General features: G+C 41.6%; 1 protein-coding gene across 2 annotated transcripts in view; it reads right to left on the bottom strand.

The window, feature by feature from the left end:
• il21r.1 (interleukin 21 receptor, tandem duplicate 1) overlaps positions 1-14,119 on the bottom strand; it is a 30,812-nt gene extending 16,693 nt beyond the window's left edge. Inside the window, exons 1-2 of one of the 2 annotated variants that reach the window (XM_046331536.1) lie at positions 13,961-14,119; positions 107-222 (exon numbers count right to left, since the gene is read on the bottom strand). In XM_046331536.1, coding sequence (XP_046187492.1) covers positions 107-164 — 58 coding nt within the window. In that variant the 5' untranslated portion in view covers positions 165-222; positions 13,961-14,119. Of the gene's footprint in view, positions 1-106; positions 223-545; positions 781-13,960 lie in introns of those variants that run through there. The other variant, XM_046331535.1, reaches the window with a different exon arrangement.
• Positions 14,120-21,189: the final 7,070 nt, after the last annotated feature.

Below are 21,189 nucleotides of genomic sequence, written 5' to 3'. Positions count from 1 at the left end.
CTACTCATAGGAGATAACTATCTAGATATGTGTTTGAGAAAACACATCACTTGAAAATCAATACAATATATAGCACAAATAATAGATGAGAAAAAGTTCAACTTACCATATTGAATCAGGTAACACAACACCAGTGAGCTGATTAGCGGTTGTTTCACAGCCATGAGGGCAACAATGGACTGTTCTGCTCAATAACTGAGATCATCAATGGCACCTGAAAGCCTGAAAAACAATAAAATCACATATGTCCTTGTGTTGGAGTTCATTATTTGAAGTGAAATAACCATTACTGGAAGTGTAGGAAACAAATATATAGTATTGTATTGAAGTCGAGAAGAAGGAGAAAGTCTTGAATTAAACTATCAATTTCATGTCAAGCAAAGGTTAAGTCTGGAAATGTAAGCTACAAATGCGATTTCAATAACACCAAACTCCACACAAAGAAATCTTAACGATGGTAGACAACGCTAACAATAGAATAAAGATATTGTACTTCAATGTTATTCATGTTATTCAGAAAAATACTATTCAGATAGTATTCTTACCTTATTGGTTCTGATAGATTCGGCTAACCATGCCACATGGCATCATTGTTCGAGTAGTTCTAAAGCAAAATGAATTCATTCATTTGTGTCACAGACTGTGTGATCAAGTTCAGTGCACAATGACATATCTGACATATTGGAAGTCGTCATTTGCTGGAGTGTCACTGAGGATGTGGTTGTTTTGTGGCTGCCCTGTGAGCATTGTAGGAGGTCCCTTCCAAACCCTGCTTCTGTTTCGCAACATAATCCATCTGTGAGAACAACGTTTGAGACATACACTATATATGCAAAAGTATGTGGACACCCCTCCAAATGAGTGGATTTGGTTGTTTCAGCCACACCCATTGCTGACAGGTGTATAAAATCGAGCACACAGCCATGCAATCTCCATGTACAAATATTGGCAGTAGAATGGCCCGTACTGAAGAGCTCAGTGACTTTGAACGGGGCACCGTCATAGGATGCCACCTTTTCAACAAGTCAGTTCGTCAAATGTCTACTAAGCTATATGGAATTGTTTAAAGAAGGACATAACAAGGATACTTTTGCTATGTGATTTAAAATTTTAACAACTCATGAAGTATAAAATAAAATATAAAAATAATATGTGATGAAACGTTATTTTTGGCCTTACTACTATTAGCCGATACATGGAAAAACAGATTCAAGATTCAATAAAGATTCAATAAAAACAAATAATTATTTTAACAGATTCAATACATGGAACGACAGATACTGCCCCTCCCAAAAAATCTAAAGGATGTTTGTTCTGAAGTGTCTGTCCAACAGTATATCTGATATAAGACAGATCAAGAAACATTTGTAATTCAATTGTACATGTATTTAACTACTTATTTTTTGGCACTAAACAGTCCATATTTACAGTACCAGTCAAAAGTTTGGACAGACCTACTCATTCAAGGGTTTTTCTTTATTTTTAATATTTTCTAAATTGTAGAATAATAGTGAAGACATCAAAACTATGAAATAACACATGGAATCATGTAGTAACCAATAAAAGTGTTAAACAAATCCAAATATACTTGAGATTCTTCAAAGTTGCCACCCCTTGACTTGATGACAGATTTGCACACTCTTGGCATTCTCTCAACCAAACTGGAATGCATTTCAATTAACCGGTGTGCCTTGTTAAAAGTTCATTTGTGTGTAGAATTTATTTCCTTCGTAATGCTTTTGAGCCAATCAGTTGTGTTGTGACAAGGTAGGGGTGGTATACGGGAGATAGCCCTATTTGGTAAATGACCAAGTCCATATTACGGCAAGAACAGCTCAAATAAGCAAAGAGAAACAACAGTCCATCATTACTTCAAAGACATGGAGGTCATTCAATAGAAAACAGCGTAGTCAATCACCACCTTCCGGAGACACCTGAAACCCCACCTCTTTAAGGAATACCTAGGATAGGATAAGTAATCCCTCTCACCCCCCCCCCCCCTTTAAGATTTAGATGCACTATTGTAAAGTGACTGTTCCACTGGATGTCATAAGGTGAATGCACCAATTTGTAAGTCGCTCTGGATAAGAGCGTCTGCTTAATGACTTAAATGTAAAAATGTAAATGTAAATTTCAAGAACTTTTAAAGTGTCTTTAAGTGGCGTCGTGAAAACCATCAAGTGCTATGATGAAACTGGCTCTAATGAGGACCGCCACAAGAAAGGAAGACCGAGAGTTACCTCTGCTGCAGAGGATAAGTTCATGAGAGTTACCAGCCTCAGAAATTGCAACCCCAAAAAATGTGTCAGAGTTCAAGTAACAGACCCATCTCAACAGCAACTGTTCAGAGGAGACTGCGTGAATCAGGTCTTCATGGTCAAATTGCTGCAAAGAAGCCACTACTAAAGGACACCAATTAGAAGAAGGACTTGCTTGGGCCAAGAAACACAAACAATGAACATTAGACCGGTGGAAATATATCCTTTGGTCTGATGAGTCCAAATTTGAGATTTTTGGTTATTATATTGGGCACAATTTGAGACCGAATATCCAAAGGAACACATTATAGGTCCAATGCTGTTTTTATCTCAATATCAAATCATTTCTGGGTAACAATTATGTACCTAACAGTGATTGTTTTCAATTCAAATGGTCAAATAGTAACAAAAATAGCTTCTTAGCAAAGGGCAATTTCTCAAGCAAGAATTTTGCTAGGACTGTCTGGGGGTGGTCTGAGAAAGTAGCTGCTATTGGCAGAGGTTTGAAGCTCTCTTTTGTATTGGTATATCATTTACCACATGGTGATGTCACCATGGAAGGTGTCGTGGAAATTTTAATCAAAAGGAAGAGAGTCGGCAGAGTCTTCAAAACAACAAAAAAAATTAATAAGATTTGCAAATCTAGAGCTGGTTAACAATCCACTCAACAGTGCAGCGTTAAGAGCCCAACAAACAAGAGTTGGGTCTCAGCCTTTATAGGAAAATACAACCTCTGTGTATGTGGCAGTTTAGCAGGTTAATTTTTTATTGATTTTTTATTTCACCTTTATTTAACCAGGTAGGCTAGTTGAGAATAAGTTCTCATTTACAACTGCGACCTGGCCAAGATAAAGCATAGCAGTGTGAACAGACAACACAGAGTAACACATGGAGTAAACAAATAACAAGTCAATAACACAGTAGAAAAAAAAAGAGTCTATATACATTGTGTGCAAAAGGCATGAGGAGGTAGGCAAATAATTACAATTTTGCAGATTAACACTGGAGTGATAAATGATCAGATGGTCATGTACAGGTAGAGATACTGGTGTGCAAAAGAGCAGAAAAGTAAATAAATATAAACAGTATGGGGATGAGGTAGGTAAATTGGGTGGGCTATTTACTGATAGACTATGTACAGCTGCAGCGATCGGTTAGCTGCTCAGATAGCAGATGTTTGAAGTTGGTGAGGGAGATCAAATTCTCCAACTTCAGCGATTTTTGCAATTCGTTCCAGTCACAGGCAGCAGAGAACTGGAACGAAAGGCGGCCAAATGAGGTGTTGGCTTTAGGGATGATCAGTGAGATACACCAGCTGGAGCGCGTGCTACGGGTGGGTGTTGCCATCGTGACCAGTGAACTGAGATAAGGCGGAGCTTTACCTAGCATGGATTTGTAGATGACCTGGAGCCGGTGGGTCTGGCGACAATTATGTAGCGAGGGCCAGCCGATTAGAGCATACATGTCGCAGTGGTGGGTGGTATAAGGGGCTTTAGTAACAAAACGGATGGCACTGTGATAAACTGCATCCAGTTTGCTGAGTAGAGTATTGAAAGCTATTTTGTAGATGACATCGCCGAAGTCAAGGATCGGTAGGATAGTCAGTTTTACTAGGGTAAGTCTGGCGGCGTGAGTGAAGGAGGCTTTGTTGCGGACTAGAAAGCCGACTCTAGATTTGATTTTCGATTGGAGATGTTTGATATGAGTCTGGAAGGAGAGTTTACAGTCTAGCCAGACACCTAGGTACTTATAGATGTCCACATATTCTAGGTCGGAACCATCCAGGGTGGTGATGCTAGTCGGGCGTGCGGGTGCAGGCAGCGAACGGTTGAAAAGCATGCATTTGGTTTTACTAGCGTTTAAGAGCAGTTGGAGGCCACGGAAGGAGTGTTGTATGGCGTTGAAGCTTGTTTGGAGGTTAGATAGCACAGTGTCCAAGTAAGGGCCGGACGTATACAGAATGGTGTCGTCTGCGTAGAGGTGGATCAGGGAATCGCCCGCAGCAAGAGCAACATCATTGTTATATATATAGAGAAAAGAGTCGGCCCGAGAATTGAACCCTGTGGCTCCCCCATAGAGACTGCCAGAGGACCGGACAACATGCCCTCCGATTTGACACACTGAACTCTGTCTGCAAAGTAGTTGGTGAACCTGGCAAGGCAGTCATTAGAAAAACCGAGGCTACTGAGTCTGCCGATAAGCATTTGGTGATTGACAGAGTCGAAAGCCTTGACCAGGTCGATGAAGACGGCTGCACAGCACTGTCTTTTATCAATGGCGGTTATGATATCGTTTAGTACCTTGAGCGTGGCTGAGTTGCACCCGTGACCGGCTCGGAAACCAGATTGCACAGCGGAGAAGGTACGGTGGGATTCGAGATGGTCAGTGACCTGTTTGTTGACTTGGCTTTCGAAGACCTTAGATAGGCAGGGCAGGATGGATATAGGTCTGTAACAGTTTGGGTCCAGGGTGTCTCCCCCTTTGAAGAGGGGGATGACTGCGGCAGCTTTCCAATCCTTGGGTATCTCAGACGATATGAAAGAGGAGGTTGAACAGGCTGGTATAGGGGTTGCGACAATGGCGGTGGCTAGTTTCAGAAATAGAGGGCCCAGATTGTCAAGCCCAGCTGATTTGTACGGGTCCAGGTTTTGCAGCTCTTTCAGAACATCTGCTATCTGGATTTGGGTAAAGGAGAACCTGGAGAGGCTTGGGCGAGTAGCTGCAGGGGGGGGCTGTTGGCTGAGGTTGGAGTAGCCAGGAGGAAGGCATGGCCAGCCGTTGAGAAATGCTTGTTGAAGTTTTTGAGAATCATGGATTTATCGGTGGTGACCGTGTTACCTAGCCTCAGTGCAGTGGGCAGCTGGGAGTAGGTGCTCTTGTTCTCCATGGACTTTACAGTGTCCCAGAACTTTTTGGAGTTAGAGCTACAGGATGCAAATTTCTGCCTGAAGCAGCTGGCCTTGGCTTTCCTGACTGACTGCGTGTATTGGTTCCTGACTTCCCTGAACAGTTGCATATCGCGGGGACTATTCGATGCTATTGCAGTCCGCCACAGGATGTTTTTGTGCTGGTCGAGGGCAATCAGGTCTGGAGTGAACAAAGGGCTATATCTGTTCTTAGTTCTGCATTTTTTTGAACAGAGCATGCTTATCTAAAGTGGTGAGGAAGTTACTTTTAAAGAATGACCAGGCATCCTCAACTAACGGGATGAGATCAATATCCTTCCAGGATACCCGGGCCAGGTCGATTAGAAAGGCCTGCTCGCAGAAGTGTTTTAGGGAGCGTTTGACAGTGTGTGTGAGATCATGGTGGGAACACAGTGAACAAACAAGTGATAACGGCAGTTTTGTTACACCTTTCTGCTGATAGACTTGTCTCTGCTGCTCAAGCTAGCCTCTGTTCTCTTCATATCTTCACACAGCTGTGCCTGATAAAGATACGAAAAGAGCATGGACCGGAAACTGTGGTCACTCTCGGAGGCTCTTCGTTTATGGCCGCGTGACCAAGTTACTCAGAAACAAGAGAGGAAAAATAATGGCTTCTTCTTAAAAGAGAGAAACAGATAGTGGAAGGCGTATACAGCACGTTTGTATAACAAAGTTTGTAAATTTTTAATTTCGCAGTGTTAATCCAGGTGAGGAGAGGGCAGTGGGTAGGTAGGCCCCAAAATGGCAGGTAATCCAAAGAAAGAAGACGAGTAGGGGGCGGGTACGTTGCAATAAACTGCAATAAAAGAATACATATGGTTTCCACGGTCATTTCCCTGCTGACCGGATGGGTGCTGGAGTGGGCTACGGCATTCTGGTAGAGAGGAGAGGAGGAGCTGGTTTCCTATAAGAGGTTCATGGCTCTCTTCAGGGCAGTCATTCTCCAGAGGGCAGAAGGGGAGGTGAGTGACTTTTACAACTCCAGCAGGGTGTTCAGACCGCTTCGTAGTACAACATCACCTTACAGACTGTGGCAGCTTCCAGAGGATGGAATGAGCTAGGGCTCCACACTCTTTTCCACAAGAGGTCCAGATGGAGTTGGTATGTCAGGATGACAACATACCCTTGGACGCTCTCATCGGGATGGCCATCGGTCGGGATAATCTTCTTCGGGAGCGCCGGTGTCAACCTCGCCACTCACCTCCCTCCTTTGGCTGTCTTGAGGCAGAGCCTGAACCCATGGAGGTAGGGGCCACACACCTCTCCGTGGCAGAGTGGCGTCGCCGGAGACAGCTGGATCTCTGTTCCTATTGCGGCCAGGAGGGGCACCAGCTTCAGTGGTGTCCGGTACGTCACAACCCGGGGGCCACAAGAGAAGAGGGGTAGCCCCGTGACCTTCTGTCTCCTAGAGTAGGCGTGACTATTCCATTATCATCTTTTCCCGCCAAACCCTTTGATTTGCACTTCACTGGCTGGCTGTCCCTCGAGTGTCGACTCTACAGCTCTAGTGGATTCCGGTGCCGCGGGGAACTTTATCGACCAGGCCCTCGCCTTCTCCCTGAACTTAACTTCATACCCACACTCCTCTCCTATTCCTGTCCAAGCCATGGATATGTGACCATTGGGATCCGGCACAATTATTTGTGAAATAATTTTATGTGGTATAATTCCAACCTCATAGTGTGGAAATATTTATAAAACCTTTTGACTGCACTGGGCCTTTCCAACCATGTGTCTGCTGCATGCAGGTGCCTGACATATCACTTCCTCTCTGCTTCACCTCATGTCAAAAAGTCCTGCAAACGTGCCATATGTGCGCAAGCGTTGACGTGTTATGCCCCACCCACTCACTTTTACACCACAAAACACCAGAAAATTGCCAAAAAGAGTAGAGACAGCTCACCTGGTTTAACTCTACGATTTGACTATTAGATGTTCAATGTTTCTTTTGAAACATATTTTTTTTAAAGGAATAGTTTCACAATATTAAAACGAGCGTTCAGTTCACATAATAGGGTTGACCTTAAAATGAGGGACACACGTAAATGAATCACTAAATAAATCATCTTCAGAAATAACTTTGTCAAAACAACAAAATAATTACAGCTTTACAATGATGGTGAAACTTTACTTGAATTTTTGCTTGGCGATACTTTCTTCATTCTCATTTTGGAAGGGATAAGTATATCTTATAAACGTTTTTGTCCAGTTGCAGGTGGAAATGAGATAACAAGGACATATTCAGAAAGACATTAAATCCATTTTTTGTAACAGGTTAGAAATGGCATCGTGTGTGTGTGTGTGTGTGTGTGTGTGTGTGTGTGTGTGTGTGTGTGTGTGTGTGTGTGTGTGTGTGTGTGTGTGTGTGTGTGTGTGTGTGTGTGTGTGTGTGTGTGTGTGTGTGTGTGTGTGTGTGTGTGTGTGTGTGTGTGAATCTTTGTGTTTGGCTCGCACTGTGGCTGCAGTACTGAGAAATGACGTGTTCCTGCAAAGATGCTCGGAAATGCGAGATATGGCTATCACAAGCTAAAATGTCATTTCAGAACATCAACCTCCTCCAATCATTCCCGTCTTTTCAAAACAGTAGGCTACTACTGTATCTCTTTAATGAAGCTCAATAAATGCAAAAGGAGTGGCAGTCCCACTACTAAAAAAAAAAAGATGTAGACTATAGGCTGGATAATGTTTTATGTATGAGCCCGTCTGATATGAATGACAGTCATCCAATATGTTGTAATAGAAATAAGGCCATGCTGATAAATAAATAAATTGTCCTTCATAATCTTAAACGGCACCGACCGCCACTGATGTACCTTGAGGTAACCAACCTGGTGACACACTCTATTTAGTATGATATGTTACGTTTCGTAAGGTATGTATTCATTTGTGAATGTCCATCACAAATGTCATATGATATGTTACGAATGACAATTGGTATTATATGTTACGAATTTGATAAACATACAATATGTTAACAATTTGCTCAATGTACTATATGTCTCAAATTTGCAAAACGTATGATATGTTATGAGTTTTAGCTAGGTGCTAACGTTAGCTAGACTAGGGGTTAGGATTTATGGTTAAGGTTAGGTTTAAGTTTAGGAGTTAGGTTAAAGGGTTAGGGGAAGAGTTAAGGTTAGGGTTAGAGAAGGGTTAGCTAACATGCTAAGAAGTTGCAAAATAAATAAAAAAGTAGTAAGTAGTTAAAAAAGTTGCTAATCAGCTAAAATGCCAAAGTTGTCCGTGATGAGATTCGAACTCACAACCTTTGGGTTGCTAGTTGTTCACATATATAGCCTAAATCTATGGATGTTACATTGAGCTGGTGAATGGAATATGAATGACAGTCATCCAATATGCGGTAATAGAAGTAAGGCCATGCTAATATGAATGACAGTCATCCAATATGCTGTAATAGAAGTAAGGCCATACTAATAAATAAATCGTCCTCCCTAATCGTAAACGGCACCAACCACCACTGATGTACCTTGTGGCAACCCCAGGGCAACCAACCTGGTCTCAGAGCAATTCATTTATATTCTGCACTCTCCATTTATACTGAACAAAATATATAAATGCAACAATTTCAACTATTTTCCGGCATTACAATTCATATTTACATTTACATTTAAGTCATTTAGCAGACGCTCTTATCCAGAGCGACTTACAAATTGGTGCATTCACCTTATGACATCCAGTGGGACAGTCACTTAACAATAGTGCATCTAAAACTTAGGGGGGTGGGGTGAGAGGGATTACTTAACCTATCCTAGGTATTCCTTAAAGAGGTGGGGTTTCAGGTGTCTCCGGAAGGTGGTGATTGACTCCGCTGTCCTGGCGTCGTGAGGGAGTTTGTTCCACCATTGGGGGGCCAGGGCAGCGAACAGTTTTGACTGGGCTGAGCGGGAGCTGTACTTCCTCAGTGGTAGGGAGGCGAGCAGGCCACGCAGTGCCCTTGTTTGGGTGTAGGGCCTGATCAGAGCCTTACTGAGGTGCCGTTCCCCTCACAGCTCCGTAGGCAAGCACCAAATGCGAGCTTCAACTGGAAGCCAGTGGAGAGAACGGAGGAGCGGGGTGACGTGAGAGAACTTGGGAAGGTTGAACACCAGACGGGCTGCGGCGTTCTGGATGAGTTGAAGGGGTTTAATGGCACAGGCAGGGAGCCCAGCCAACAGCGAGTTGCAGTAATCCAGACGGGAGATGACAAGTGCCTGGATTAGGACCTGCGCCGCTTCCTGTGTGAGGCAGGGTCGTACTCTGCGGATGTTGTAGAGCATGAACCTACAGGAACGGGCCACCGCCTTGATGTTAGTTGAGAACGACAGGGTGTTGTCCAGGATCACGCCAAGGTTCTTGGCGCTCTGGGAGGAGGACACAATGGAGTTGTCGACCGTGATGGCGAGATCATGGAACGGGCAGTCCTTCCCGGGAGGAAGAGCAGCTCCGTCTTGCCGAGGTTCAGCTTGAGGTGGTGATCCGTCATCCACACTGATATGTCTGCCAGACATGCAGAAATTCGCCACCTGGTCATCAGAAGGGGGAAAGGAGAAGATTAATTGTGTGTCGTCTGCATAGCAATGATAAGAGAGACCATGTGAGGTTATGACAGAGCCAAGTGACTTGGTGTATAGCGAGAATAGGAGAGGGCCAAGAACAGAGCCCTGGGGGACACCAGTGGTGAGAGCGCGTGGTGAGGAGACAGATTCTCGCCACGCCACCTGGTAGGAGCGACCTGTCAGGTAGGACGCAATCCAAGCGTGGGCCGCGCCGGAGATGCCCAACTCGGAGAGGGTGGAGAGGAGGATCTGATGGTTCACAGTATCGAAGGCAGCCGATAGATCTAGAAGGATGAGAGCAGAGGAGAGAGAGTTAGCTTTAGCAGTGCGGAGCGCCTCGTGATACAGAGGAGAGCAGTCTCAGTTGAATGACTAGTCTTGAAACCTGACTGATTTGGATCAAGAAGGTCATTCAGAGAGAGATAGCGGGAGAGCTGGCCAAGGACGGCACGTTCAAGAGTTTTGGAGAGAAAAGAAAGAAGGGATACTGGTCTGTAATTGTTGACATCGGAGGGATCGAGTGTAGGTTTTTTCAGAAGGGGTGCAACTCTCGCTCTCTTGAAGACGGAAGGGACGTAGCCAACGGTCAGGGATGAGTTGATGAGCGAGGTGAGGTAAGGGAGAAGGTCTCCGGAAATGGTCTGGAGAAGAGAGGAGGGGATAGGGTCAAGCGGGCAGGTTGTTGCGGCCGGCCGTCACAAGACGCGAGATTTCATCTGGAGAGAGAGGGGAGAAAGAGGTCAGAGCACAGGGTAGGGCAGTTGAGCAGAACCAGCGGTGTCGTTTGACTTAGCAAACGAGGATCGGATGTCGTCGACCTTCTTTTCAAAATGGTTGACGAAGTCATCTGCAGAGAGGGAGGGGGGGGAGGGGGCGGAGGATTCAGGAGGGAGGAGAAGGTGGCAAAGAGCTTCCTAGGGTTAGAGGCAGATGCTTGGAATTTAGCGTGGTAGAAAGTGGCTTTAGCCGTCAATTGAAACAAATTAATTAGGCCCTAACCTATGGATTTCACATGATTTGGCAGGGGAACCACCATGGGCTTTATTTCAAACAGAAATACTCCAGTTTCATCAGCTGTCCGGGTGGCTGGTCTCAGGTGAAGCTGCATGTGGAGGTCCTGGGCTGGTGTAGTTATATGTGGTCTGCGGTTGAGGCTGGTTGGACCTACTGCCAAATTCTCTAAAACAACATTGGAGCCGGTTTGTGTTGTGTGACAAAACGGTACATTTTAGAGTGGCCTTTTATTGTCACAGGTGCACCTGTGTATTGATCATACTGTTTAACTAGCTTCTTGATATGCCACACCTGTCAGGTGGATGGATTATATTGGCAAAGGAAAAATGCTCACTAACAGGGATGTAAACAAATTTGTGCACAACATTTTTAAGAAATAAGCTTTTTGTGCACATGGAAAACTTAGGAGAAGTTAGGGAAAGGGTTAGCTAAAAGGGTTAAGTTTAGGGTTAGATGAATTGTTAGCTAACATGCTAAGTAGTTGCAAAGTAGGTAAAAAGTAGTAAGTAGTTGAAAAGTTGTCCATTAGCTAAAATGCTAAAGTTGTCCATGATGACATTTGAGCTCGGGCTACATGCCCATCCATCCATGCTCATTCGTTTTTTTGTTAAGTAACCATGTCTTATGTAACCATAACAAATGTAAAATGTCATACTAATTTGGGTATTGCCGATTTAAATGTACTATGTTAGGTCTAGTCTATGAGACCAGGCTGGGGCAGATGCTCAGTAGAAATTGAGATTATGTAGGCCTACTACATCAGAGCAGTTCTCCCCCTAATGGAAAATACCACGGGTTAACATCTCAATTCAGATGTTTGCTAGGGTTATATTTAAATATGTTCCGTTGAGAGGAGTGTTTTGGAACTATTCCAGAAAGTCAGAAAGGTTTGGGTAACCACTTATCTTTTTAGATTTGTATTTTTCATTGACTATTTACAAATTTGAAATTTATGAAGGGGTCATATCCACTATGCTTAATGAATAGTAAAAACAGGTTGTTGTTTTTTACTGCAAACATGTACTGACGTTTAATGTGGCATGAACACAACCAGTCATGATGTTTTCATCTGATTTGTCAAACAAATGACTTAAAGAAGTAGGCTACCTGCGCACATTCGTCCACTAAAATAATCCCAGCATCAAAACAGTTCATTGTGCACCCGTCATTTGAAGAATGGAAAGAAACGTATGTTACAAACAGCAAAAAGTGTATGCCAACTCAGTGATTGTCATAATAGGTCTACTTTTGTGGCACAAATTGATTGAGTCTTGTTGCCCACGCGTGCCTTGGGACGGTCATCTCTGCCTTGGCAAAATGTCAGTGTTAACTTCGAACCACAACGCATAATACCTATAGCACACGTTTAAATCCATTCGCTCATTTTTATTGCGACTGACAGGCGGTAATGATACATTGTGGTGCAATAGCCTACAGTTTTCATGCCATCTTTGAGTAAATGATTGTGATGCGCTCAAGCTTTACCGGTATGGCGTACTGTCACTATTTATTTTGCTGGTACTCTGTACCAGGCAACACCCTAACTTCAACAAGCAGGGCTGAACATGAACAATTAACTGGTTAAAACAAATCATTGTAATAGCTGAAAGCTCAAACGTTGAAGTAGACTATCATATCATCACATACTATTCACAGGCCTTTCTCAATCAAACCGGTATACATTTTCAATCTCATAAAACAAAATAATAAAATGACAGAGCCTGCAGGGAAAAGGGGTGCACAGTTCCCGAGCATCGGCTAGTGTTCTTGTACACGAGTGATGCGTGGTTGACTCATAACCCGTAGGGCGGGATGCTTTAGAGTCAGGAAATATTGTGTGGATGAAGGGCTTGTTGAAACAATACACATAAAAAACATCCATAAATGTAGAATTCCTGTGCATTGAGGTTTTCCTTTGATAATTGTTTTGGATCTCTGGCATTAGTGGGTAAGCCTAAAGCATTGCAGATGAGATGTTTCCCTTCAATTAAGCCCTATAGACAACCAGGTGTGAGTTCCTTACTAATTAGTGACCTTATTTAATCAATCAAGTACATGGGAGAAGCGAAAACTTGCAGACACTCGGTCTTCCATTGAACGAGGTTGATGCCTTTGCGTTAGGGCCTAACTTTAGGCCTACATGCACGAAATAGCCCACACTCCACTCGCGAAACGCTTTTGGGAGCGTGCATAAAAAGTTAATGTTGATCCGCTCAGGCAAAAAGTACAATGCTTGAGTTTCATTCAATAAGAGAAAATCTGCAAAATGGAGAGTTTACAATAAATAGGATAGAGGGATATAATTGTTCAAATAGGCCTATGGCACCCAAAGGGAACTGTAGCCTACTGTTCAGATGGGTTAAATGGGAACTGGAATCTGGACACTGACTGTAGGTCTGTAACCCCTCACATATTCTGCAGGAGTTAATACTAAGACTTAAGCATTTCCCACAGTACAATTATACACCAAATGCACATTGATTTTGGAACAGGAGTTGAGAATATTAGATATTTCTTTAAGCATCTTTAGAGAATGCAATGCACAATTAGGGACCATCTGTAGAGGTGCTATCTTTAGCAGCATTATAAAAGCGTATAGTATTTCAACGAGGCTACAGAAAATATGCAGCCAAACTGAAATATTTCTCGAAACATGTTGGTTCCTTTTCACAGCTTTCGGTTTCCATATGTCATTTGGACATTTTGCACAGAAAATCTTTAAAAATTGTTATTTAATTTTCTCCCCTGACCCCAAATGTCTTTGCTCCGCAAAATAATCAGAGATGACAGAACTTTACCGAGGTCAGTGAGATCGAAGCGTTCATCAGCAGGTCGCCTAGTGGTTAGAGCTTTGGGCCAGTAACCGAAAGGTTGCTAGATGGAATCCCCGAGCTGACAAGGTAAAAATCTGTCATTCTGCCCCTGAACAAGGCTGTTAACCCACTGTTCCGAGACCGTCATTGGAAATAAGATTGTTAACTGACTTGCATAGTTAAATAAAGGTTAAAATAAAAATTAATTCTATAATTGATTACATTTCTGGTGAAGCAAGGGTTTATTTAGCCTTCTCGGGCAATATATAATCTCATTATAGACAATGTTGCTAACAAATAGCATACCATAATGTCAGAAATTATAAGCAGAACATATCTAAATTAGGCCACAAAATTAATCACCCCCTGTCAAATGTGGTGTCTAGACTTACAATTCATGTAGCTTTAGTATTCTGATCATAGAGTTCGGATCATCATAGAGTTCGGACACCGTCCACTGTATGCGCTTTCGGTAGTCTGATTGTGTCCATACTGATGAGAAATCAACACACAATGCATCCCTGACCACCTCCAGAAGTGGTCAGCCAGATCTGAACACAATCAGACCACAAAGTGACTTTTGTGCGTCTAGACCAGTCTTTTCAATGCGATCTTTGTATTCTGATAGCAGAAGTCGCTTGTGAGCACACGACCCCAAAAATCGTTCCGCCATCTGTGAGGGTGTTTTGACATATGGTCCGCTTTAAAATAACCAATCTCGGTCCTATTTAAAGCAAAATAACTCAGTTCTCTTTTGTATTCACACTGCCCTCGCCTTTGAAAGAGCAATGAGTCCTCTTTGTATTCATTGCTATGTTTATGAAAGAACCAAGATCTTTTTACAACCTTCACTCAATGCACTCTGGGTTTTTGCAAAGTGCAGGACCAGCCATTCCATCAGAACAATTATGGGTATCTGCAGCTCGATATGGTCCAATCAGTTAATTGGCCAGATTTGTTGCCACTTAAGACTGCTTTGCACGGCTGATTGGGCTGCACTACGAATCGATAGTAAAGCCGGCGACCAGTGCTCTGGCTTTTGTTACCTGCTGACTTGAAGAGCTTCCTGCTGGTTATCATGGTCGTGTCCCTGGCGGGAGCAACGTGGATTTTTTTTTCTCACACATGATTTCATTTCAAGTAGGATCGCAGCCTACACAATAAATAACTAATATTGATAACCATCTAGATGTCATCTTGATACATGGGAAAATAGCGTTGTAAATAGCTACATAGTAGCCAATATCATGGTGACAGTCACAGTAAGCACACACATACAACACATGAAGCAACTGTACACCCATCATCAATACTGACAATGTACCATTATTTGTTGTAAAACTATTATTTGTTGAAGAAATCAGTGAAATACACCTCGGACTCATCCTCTGGCTTCAAAACAGAAGTCCAAACTCTCGCGGTACTGTATCTCAATGTATGGTAGTTGCGTGGTAAGAAACGGAAAAAAAACCCCACATCTCAATTAAAACCGAGTTTTTCTGTCTTTATTCTAACCTAAAGCAGAGCGCTTTTGACACACCCACTCCTTTTCACACGCCCACTACTTTCCTTTTGACACACCCACTCGCCTATACTCCGTTCTCCATATTGGCATGCAGCTACCTCCTTCTCCGCCAGAAGTTGTTATTGGACAGCTAGATATACCTACTCACATTTAGGAAGCTAATAGATTGCATTTATTTAAAAGATGAACCATAATAATTATAATCAGAAGATAATATTAACACGTGCATTTATTGACAACAGAATAATTAGTATAATAACTTCAGATTATGCTGTAAATAATGCTGTAATTGAAAATTGCACACCCAATATAGGCTACTGCCCCTTTAAGAGCTAGCGTTGAATTTGTACCCTATGTTGTGACCAAATATGTTGTTGTCTTTTCACACTATTCAAACCCACAATGGAATAAAACGTTTTTGAAGCTCACTTAGCCAAAACATCACACATTGCAAACAATCAATCTAAACATTGCATCAGTACAAAACTACACATATATTTTGTCATGTCTTGTGTATCCTTCACATTCGCTAATCAATATTCAAAAACAGCACATCATCTTCTTTCTTTTATGGCACCAATGTGAGGGGTTATGGCAGTGGAAACAGTGCTGCAGTAGTCTAGTGCAGGGGTAACTCTTACCCTATGAGGTCCAGAGCCTGCTGGTTTTCTGTTCTACATGATCGTTAATTGCACCCATCTGGTGTCCCGTGTCTAAATCAGTCCCTGATTAGAGGGGAACAATGAAAAAATGCAGTGGAATTGGCTTTGAAGTCCCGAGTTGAGCTTGAGGGGAGTGTGTGGTGCAGGAATAATGACAAGTGAATCTGGGAGCTTTGTGTTCACATTGCCCTTAAAAAGGGAACCAGACTGTGGAATATAAGCGAACCGAACAGACCACCTCTCGAGATGGTCTCAGTTCGGTTCACTTCTGGGGATCTTTTGAATTGTCTGAGTTCCATTGGAGTGTTCACACTGCACAATAAATTAAGAGAACTGCACTTAGTTCACAAAAATTGTCTGAAAGAGACCAAGTGTAGTCTACAGCGCATTTTCTATATTTGCGGGTTAGGGTCAGGTGCATGCTTCAGATTAGTCGGGTGGTTGGGGTTGGGTTATTAGCAATTGTGGGCGGGGGCAGGTAAACAAACAGCTGACCTGCACACCACTATCAGACAAGTCTGTGGGCACGCTTCGTAGTGCAGATGTGCTCGAGCAGAGATCCAAGAAGCTGCAACAGGAACAAGACTAGTCACAAAACGTGGCGATGCTTTCAATTGTGTAGGCAACACCATGCACACTTACATAGATAAAACCCTAAACATCCCTTGTCTGTCACAAATGTTGGACTCTTCAGACAGCATTCTGCAGTGATACACCATCCCATCTGGTTTGCGCTTAGTGGGACTATCGTTTGTTTTTCAAGAAGACAATTACACGTCACACCTCCAGGCTGTGTAAGGGTTATTTGGCTAAGCAGGATAGTGATGGAGTGCCGCATCAGATGATTTGGCTTCCACAATCACCCCTATTGAGATGGTTTGGGATGAGTTGTACCGCAGAGTGAAGGGAAAGCAGCCAACAAGTGCTCAGCATATGTGCGAACTCCTTCAAGAGTGTTTGAAAAGCATTCCAGGTGAAGCTGGTTGAGAGAATGCCAAGCAGTCATCAAGGCAAAAGGTGGCTACTTTGAGGAATCTAAAATATATTTTGATTTGTTGTTTACTACATGATTCCATATGTGTTATTTCATAGTTATGTCATAGTTTTCACTATTATTCTGCAATGTAGAAAATTTGAATGAGAAGGTGTGTCCAAATTTCTGACTGGTACTATATATATATATATATAATATATACACACTACCGTTCAAAAGTTTGGGGTCACTTAGAAATGTCCTTGTTTTGGAAAGAACAGCACATTTTTGGTACATTAAAATAACATCAAATTGATCAGAAATACAGTGTAGACATTGTTAATATTGTAAATTACTATTGTAGCTGGAAACGGCAGATTTCTTATGGAATATCTACATCGGCATACAGAGGTCCATTATCAGCAACCATCACTCCTGTGATCCAATGGCACGTTGTGTTAGCTAATCCAAGTTTATCATTTTAAAAAGGCTAATTGATCATTAGGAAACCCTTTTGCAATTATGTTAGCACAGCTGAAAACTGTTGTGCTGATTAAAGAAGCAATAAAACTGTCCTTATTTTTTAGTTGAGTATCTGGAGCATCAGCATTTGTGTGTTCAATTACAGGCTCAAAATGGCAAGAAACAAAGAACTTTCTTTTGAAACTCGTCAGTCTATTCATGTTCTGAGAAATGAAGGCTCTTCCATGTGAGAAATTGCCAAGAAACTGAAGATCTCGTACAACGCTGTGTTCTCCTCCCTTCACTGAACAGCTCAAACTGGCTCTTAGCAGAATAGAAAGAGGAGTGGGAGGCCCCGGTGCACAACTGAGCAAGAGAACAAGTACATTAGAGTGTCTAGTTTGAGAAACAGATGCCTCACAAGTCCTCAACTGGCAGCTTCATTAAATAGTACCCGCAAAACGCCAGTCTCAACGTCACTAGTGTAGAGGCGACTCTGGGATGCTGGCCTTCTAGGCAGAGTTGCAAAGAAAAAGCCATATCTCAGACTGGCCAATTAAAAGAAAAGATTAAGATGGGCAAAAGAACACAGACACTGGACAGAGGAACTCAGCATCCCGGAGTGGCCTCTTCACTGTTGACGTTGAGACTGGTGTTTTGCGGGTACTGTTTGTTTTAAGTCCTGTCCTTCCTCTACCCTCAAAATATCCCATCTATTTCAGATGTCCTTCCAGTTTGAGTTTCTATTTGCCATATATTTTTAACTGTGCTGTTTCACAAAAGTTCTGAACCTATATACATTCTACATACACAGTATATATTAGTTATCTTGTTATTAGTCCCACCCTTCAGCTCCGTTCAACACCTCCCATCTGTCTCTTAACACCATCCATATTGGATTTCTATTTGCCATATATTTTTCAACTGTGCTGTTTCACAAAAGTTCTGAACATTTCTATTCTCATAGTTTCTACAGATTGTAAATGAAAGAAACATTTTTGCTAAAAGTATTATTATATTATTGATTGATTGACTGTGACTTTTCAAATCACCCAGTAGTGCTATCTGCAGAGTTAGCTCCAGGTAAATATTGCAGTTCTTCAGCCATTCCTGGAACTGTGACAAAAAGCAAGCTACAGTACCAAAATATATGATCGAATGACTCTGTCTCTTCACAGCAAAATCTGCAGAGCTGGGAAGGTTGTATCCCCCTTATATATGTATAACATTCTATTGGTTCCAAGAATTTTGTATAATTATTTAAATTTAAAATTCAAAGTTTTGAATCTGGTGTTGTTTTGCTTATCAGTTTATAAACCATGTGCCATGGAATCGGTACATCGAAAATCTATTCCCAACTATTTTGCAATCTGCACTACCGGTCAAAAGTTTTTTCTTTATTTTTACTAACGGAGCTCAAAATGTCCATATATTTTTGCTAGCTGCATGTTTAACATACTTTAACTCCACCAGTCCTATTTATGATATAATTGACAAAGATTTTACCCTTTTCTTTAAATCATGTTTTTTTTTTAAATCAATTAGTTGAGTTGAGTTGAATTTGTTGTATTATTTGTTCTGTCTTTTCTGGTGGATTAAACTGAAATTGCAACTAACTTTCTATGGCTTGTTTTAAAAATAGCGATATTTTGGAAATTATTTCATAAAAATAAAAAAACAAAAGTGAGAGGTTGTAGTCTGAATAAAGGGAAAAAGGCCATTGCTGAACATGGGGTGAGACATTCTTACTAATTTACTAGTGAACCAGTTTGGATTTAAGTATAACATTTGTATGACTGACTCCTTTAGTGATAGGTCTAAGGCTTTAATATTTAATCATTTCTGCCCTCCGAATTCATATTCATTATATAAATAGGCCCTTTTAATTTTGTCTGGTTTGCCATACCAAATAAAATGGAAATCAATCTTCCAAATCAAGATGTGTTTGCTCATGACCTAAGGCACTTGCACAACACAGAAGTGCATGCATGTGATGCATTTATACTCAAATTTGACATGGTTTTGCGCATGTGCCAGGTGATATACATTTCAACTTCAGTACTGGCGCTCTAAAAAGTTTGGTAAACAATACCCACTGGGCACATCACTGACTGAATCAATATTGTTTCCACATCATTTCAATGAAATACATGGAACCAACGTGGAATAGACTTTGAATTGACATCCGTGCCCAGTGGATTATTTTCCTGTGGATGTTTTGTCTTACATTTTGAGCATTTTACTTAATGTCAATCACAGATAACTGGGGCACTTGCTAGCAATAATGGGAGTATTTAGCAGTGTGGGCCTACATGTTTAAAAATGGATCTAGGCCTAAAAGTAAGCCTATTGGCGCGAGTGTGTGCACAGGCATGCATTTTGCCATCACAAAATGATCAAATGAATCAAACCAATCTATAAAACCACACTGTAGGTCATATTAGGCCAACGTGGGGATTTTTAAATAATCATCTGTCTGTAGCTAAATGAATCTTCGCCAGCTCAAATCTATGGAGATTTTTCTCATTATGTGCTGTGGGGGTACTAATTTCCAAGAAATGTAGTCTACACTGCAGTGGAAATAATTCTTTATTTTCAAAATCTTACTTGGTGACTGACTTCCTTTCTCCAAACAGCAGAGGGCAATAGTCACATGGCTGAATATAATTTTTGTAGAAAATTATTTCTTGGGATTAAATGTTGCATTAAATAGTTTGCTCTAACATGTACTGTATACTACACCATAGAGGCACTGAACACCAGGATAAGATAGAATGAAGGAACTCAATGTAATGATATCATCATGCAATGTTTCCCAGTAAAATGCATGGTCTACACACCCTTCTTTTATGTAGGATCTATGGTTTGCACTCTAGTCTGAACTACTTGGGAGAGATGTAATTGGATAGATATCCTAATGATTAGAGGTGTTGCTGGGATGCACAGTATCTAGTCACTGTGTGTGCTGAGGTCATCTTAAAAGAACAGGAAATTAAGCCATACCCGAGCATATGGGAACTAAATGATCTGGGCATGTGGAGGCAGCATATGGATTCATCTGTGCCTCTAGGATCTTTATCTAGATGACCTACTTTTACCTCACGTCTAAGTTCCACCAACCCAATAGCTATAGCTACAGCAAAATAATAACTAAATGTCCAAGAAAGATATTGATGAGGAAAGTGACTCATGGGACTATAATTAAAAACACACATTTACTCACCACATCCTTGTGTCTTTAGGTCGGCATCATTTGTAGGTGTCAAACCCGTACTACGTTCAGTGTAAAACAATAAGTGAAATGCATGAACCATTAGGCCTACATAATTGAATATTTGACATTGTGTCGGATGTCTGAAAGTAGGTTATATACAAATTGCATTAGGATAATTTCGTTCTGTGTTATATGACAGAAGACACGCTGATTGGTGGGTAAGGAGTAGGAGGCGGGCACAATGAAGACTCAAATTAAAATTGGTTTTATGCTGGTGACCTTGACTGCTGATTCCCTCATCAGACTGATTCTCTTTCCTCTAACATCAATCTAAAATATATATTGTTTTACTATGTCTCTGTGTTTTGCGTTTTAGTAGATCATGGAGCTAAATGTTGTATTTTGATAGGCTAATATGTGTATGTGATAGGTTACATAAAATTTAATAAAGCTAAATCCATCACTGTATGATGTAGGCTATATGGTGAGGCCATTTAGCCAAGACGTGGCAGTCACAGATTGATTTCACCATCCTATTTGTTGTACATTTTGTATGTTGTGGTGCATTAAAATACCAGTCAACCAACTTGATGTCAGACTGGATCTGAGTGGGAACTGAAAAATACCACCTCTCAGATTTCATTAACCCCATTACCATAGGGCCCCACCCTGTACTATAGGAGACCCAACCCCCTCATACTTACACCCCCCCCCAAAAAAAAAATAATATATATATATTTATGTCAGTCTTACAACCAATATTTTTTTGGACTGTCCATAGATCA

The sequence above is a fragment of the Oncorhynchus gorbuscha genome, linkage group LG26 (genome assembly GCF_021184085.1).
Source record: "Oncorhynchus gorbuscha isolate QuinsamMale2020 ecotype Even-year linkage group LG26, OgorEven_v1.0, whole genome shotgun sequence".
NCBI lineage: Eukaryota > Metazoa > Chordata > Actinopteri > Salmoniformes > Salmonidae > Oncorhynchus > Oncorhynchus gorbuscha.
Note: the sequence above shows the minus strand (reverse complement) of the source record. Positions and strands in the feature narration are given on the sequence as shown.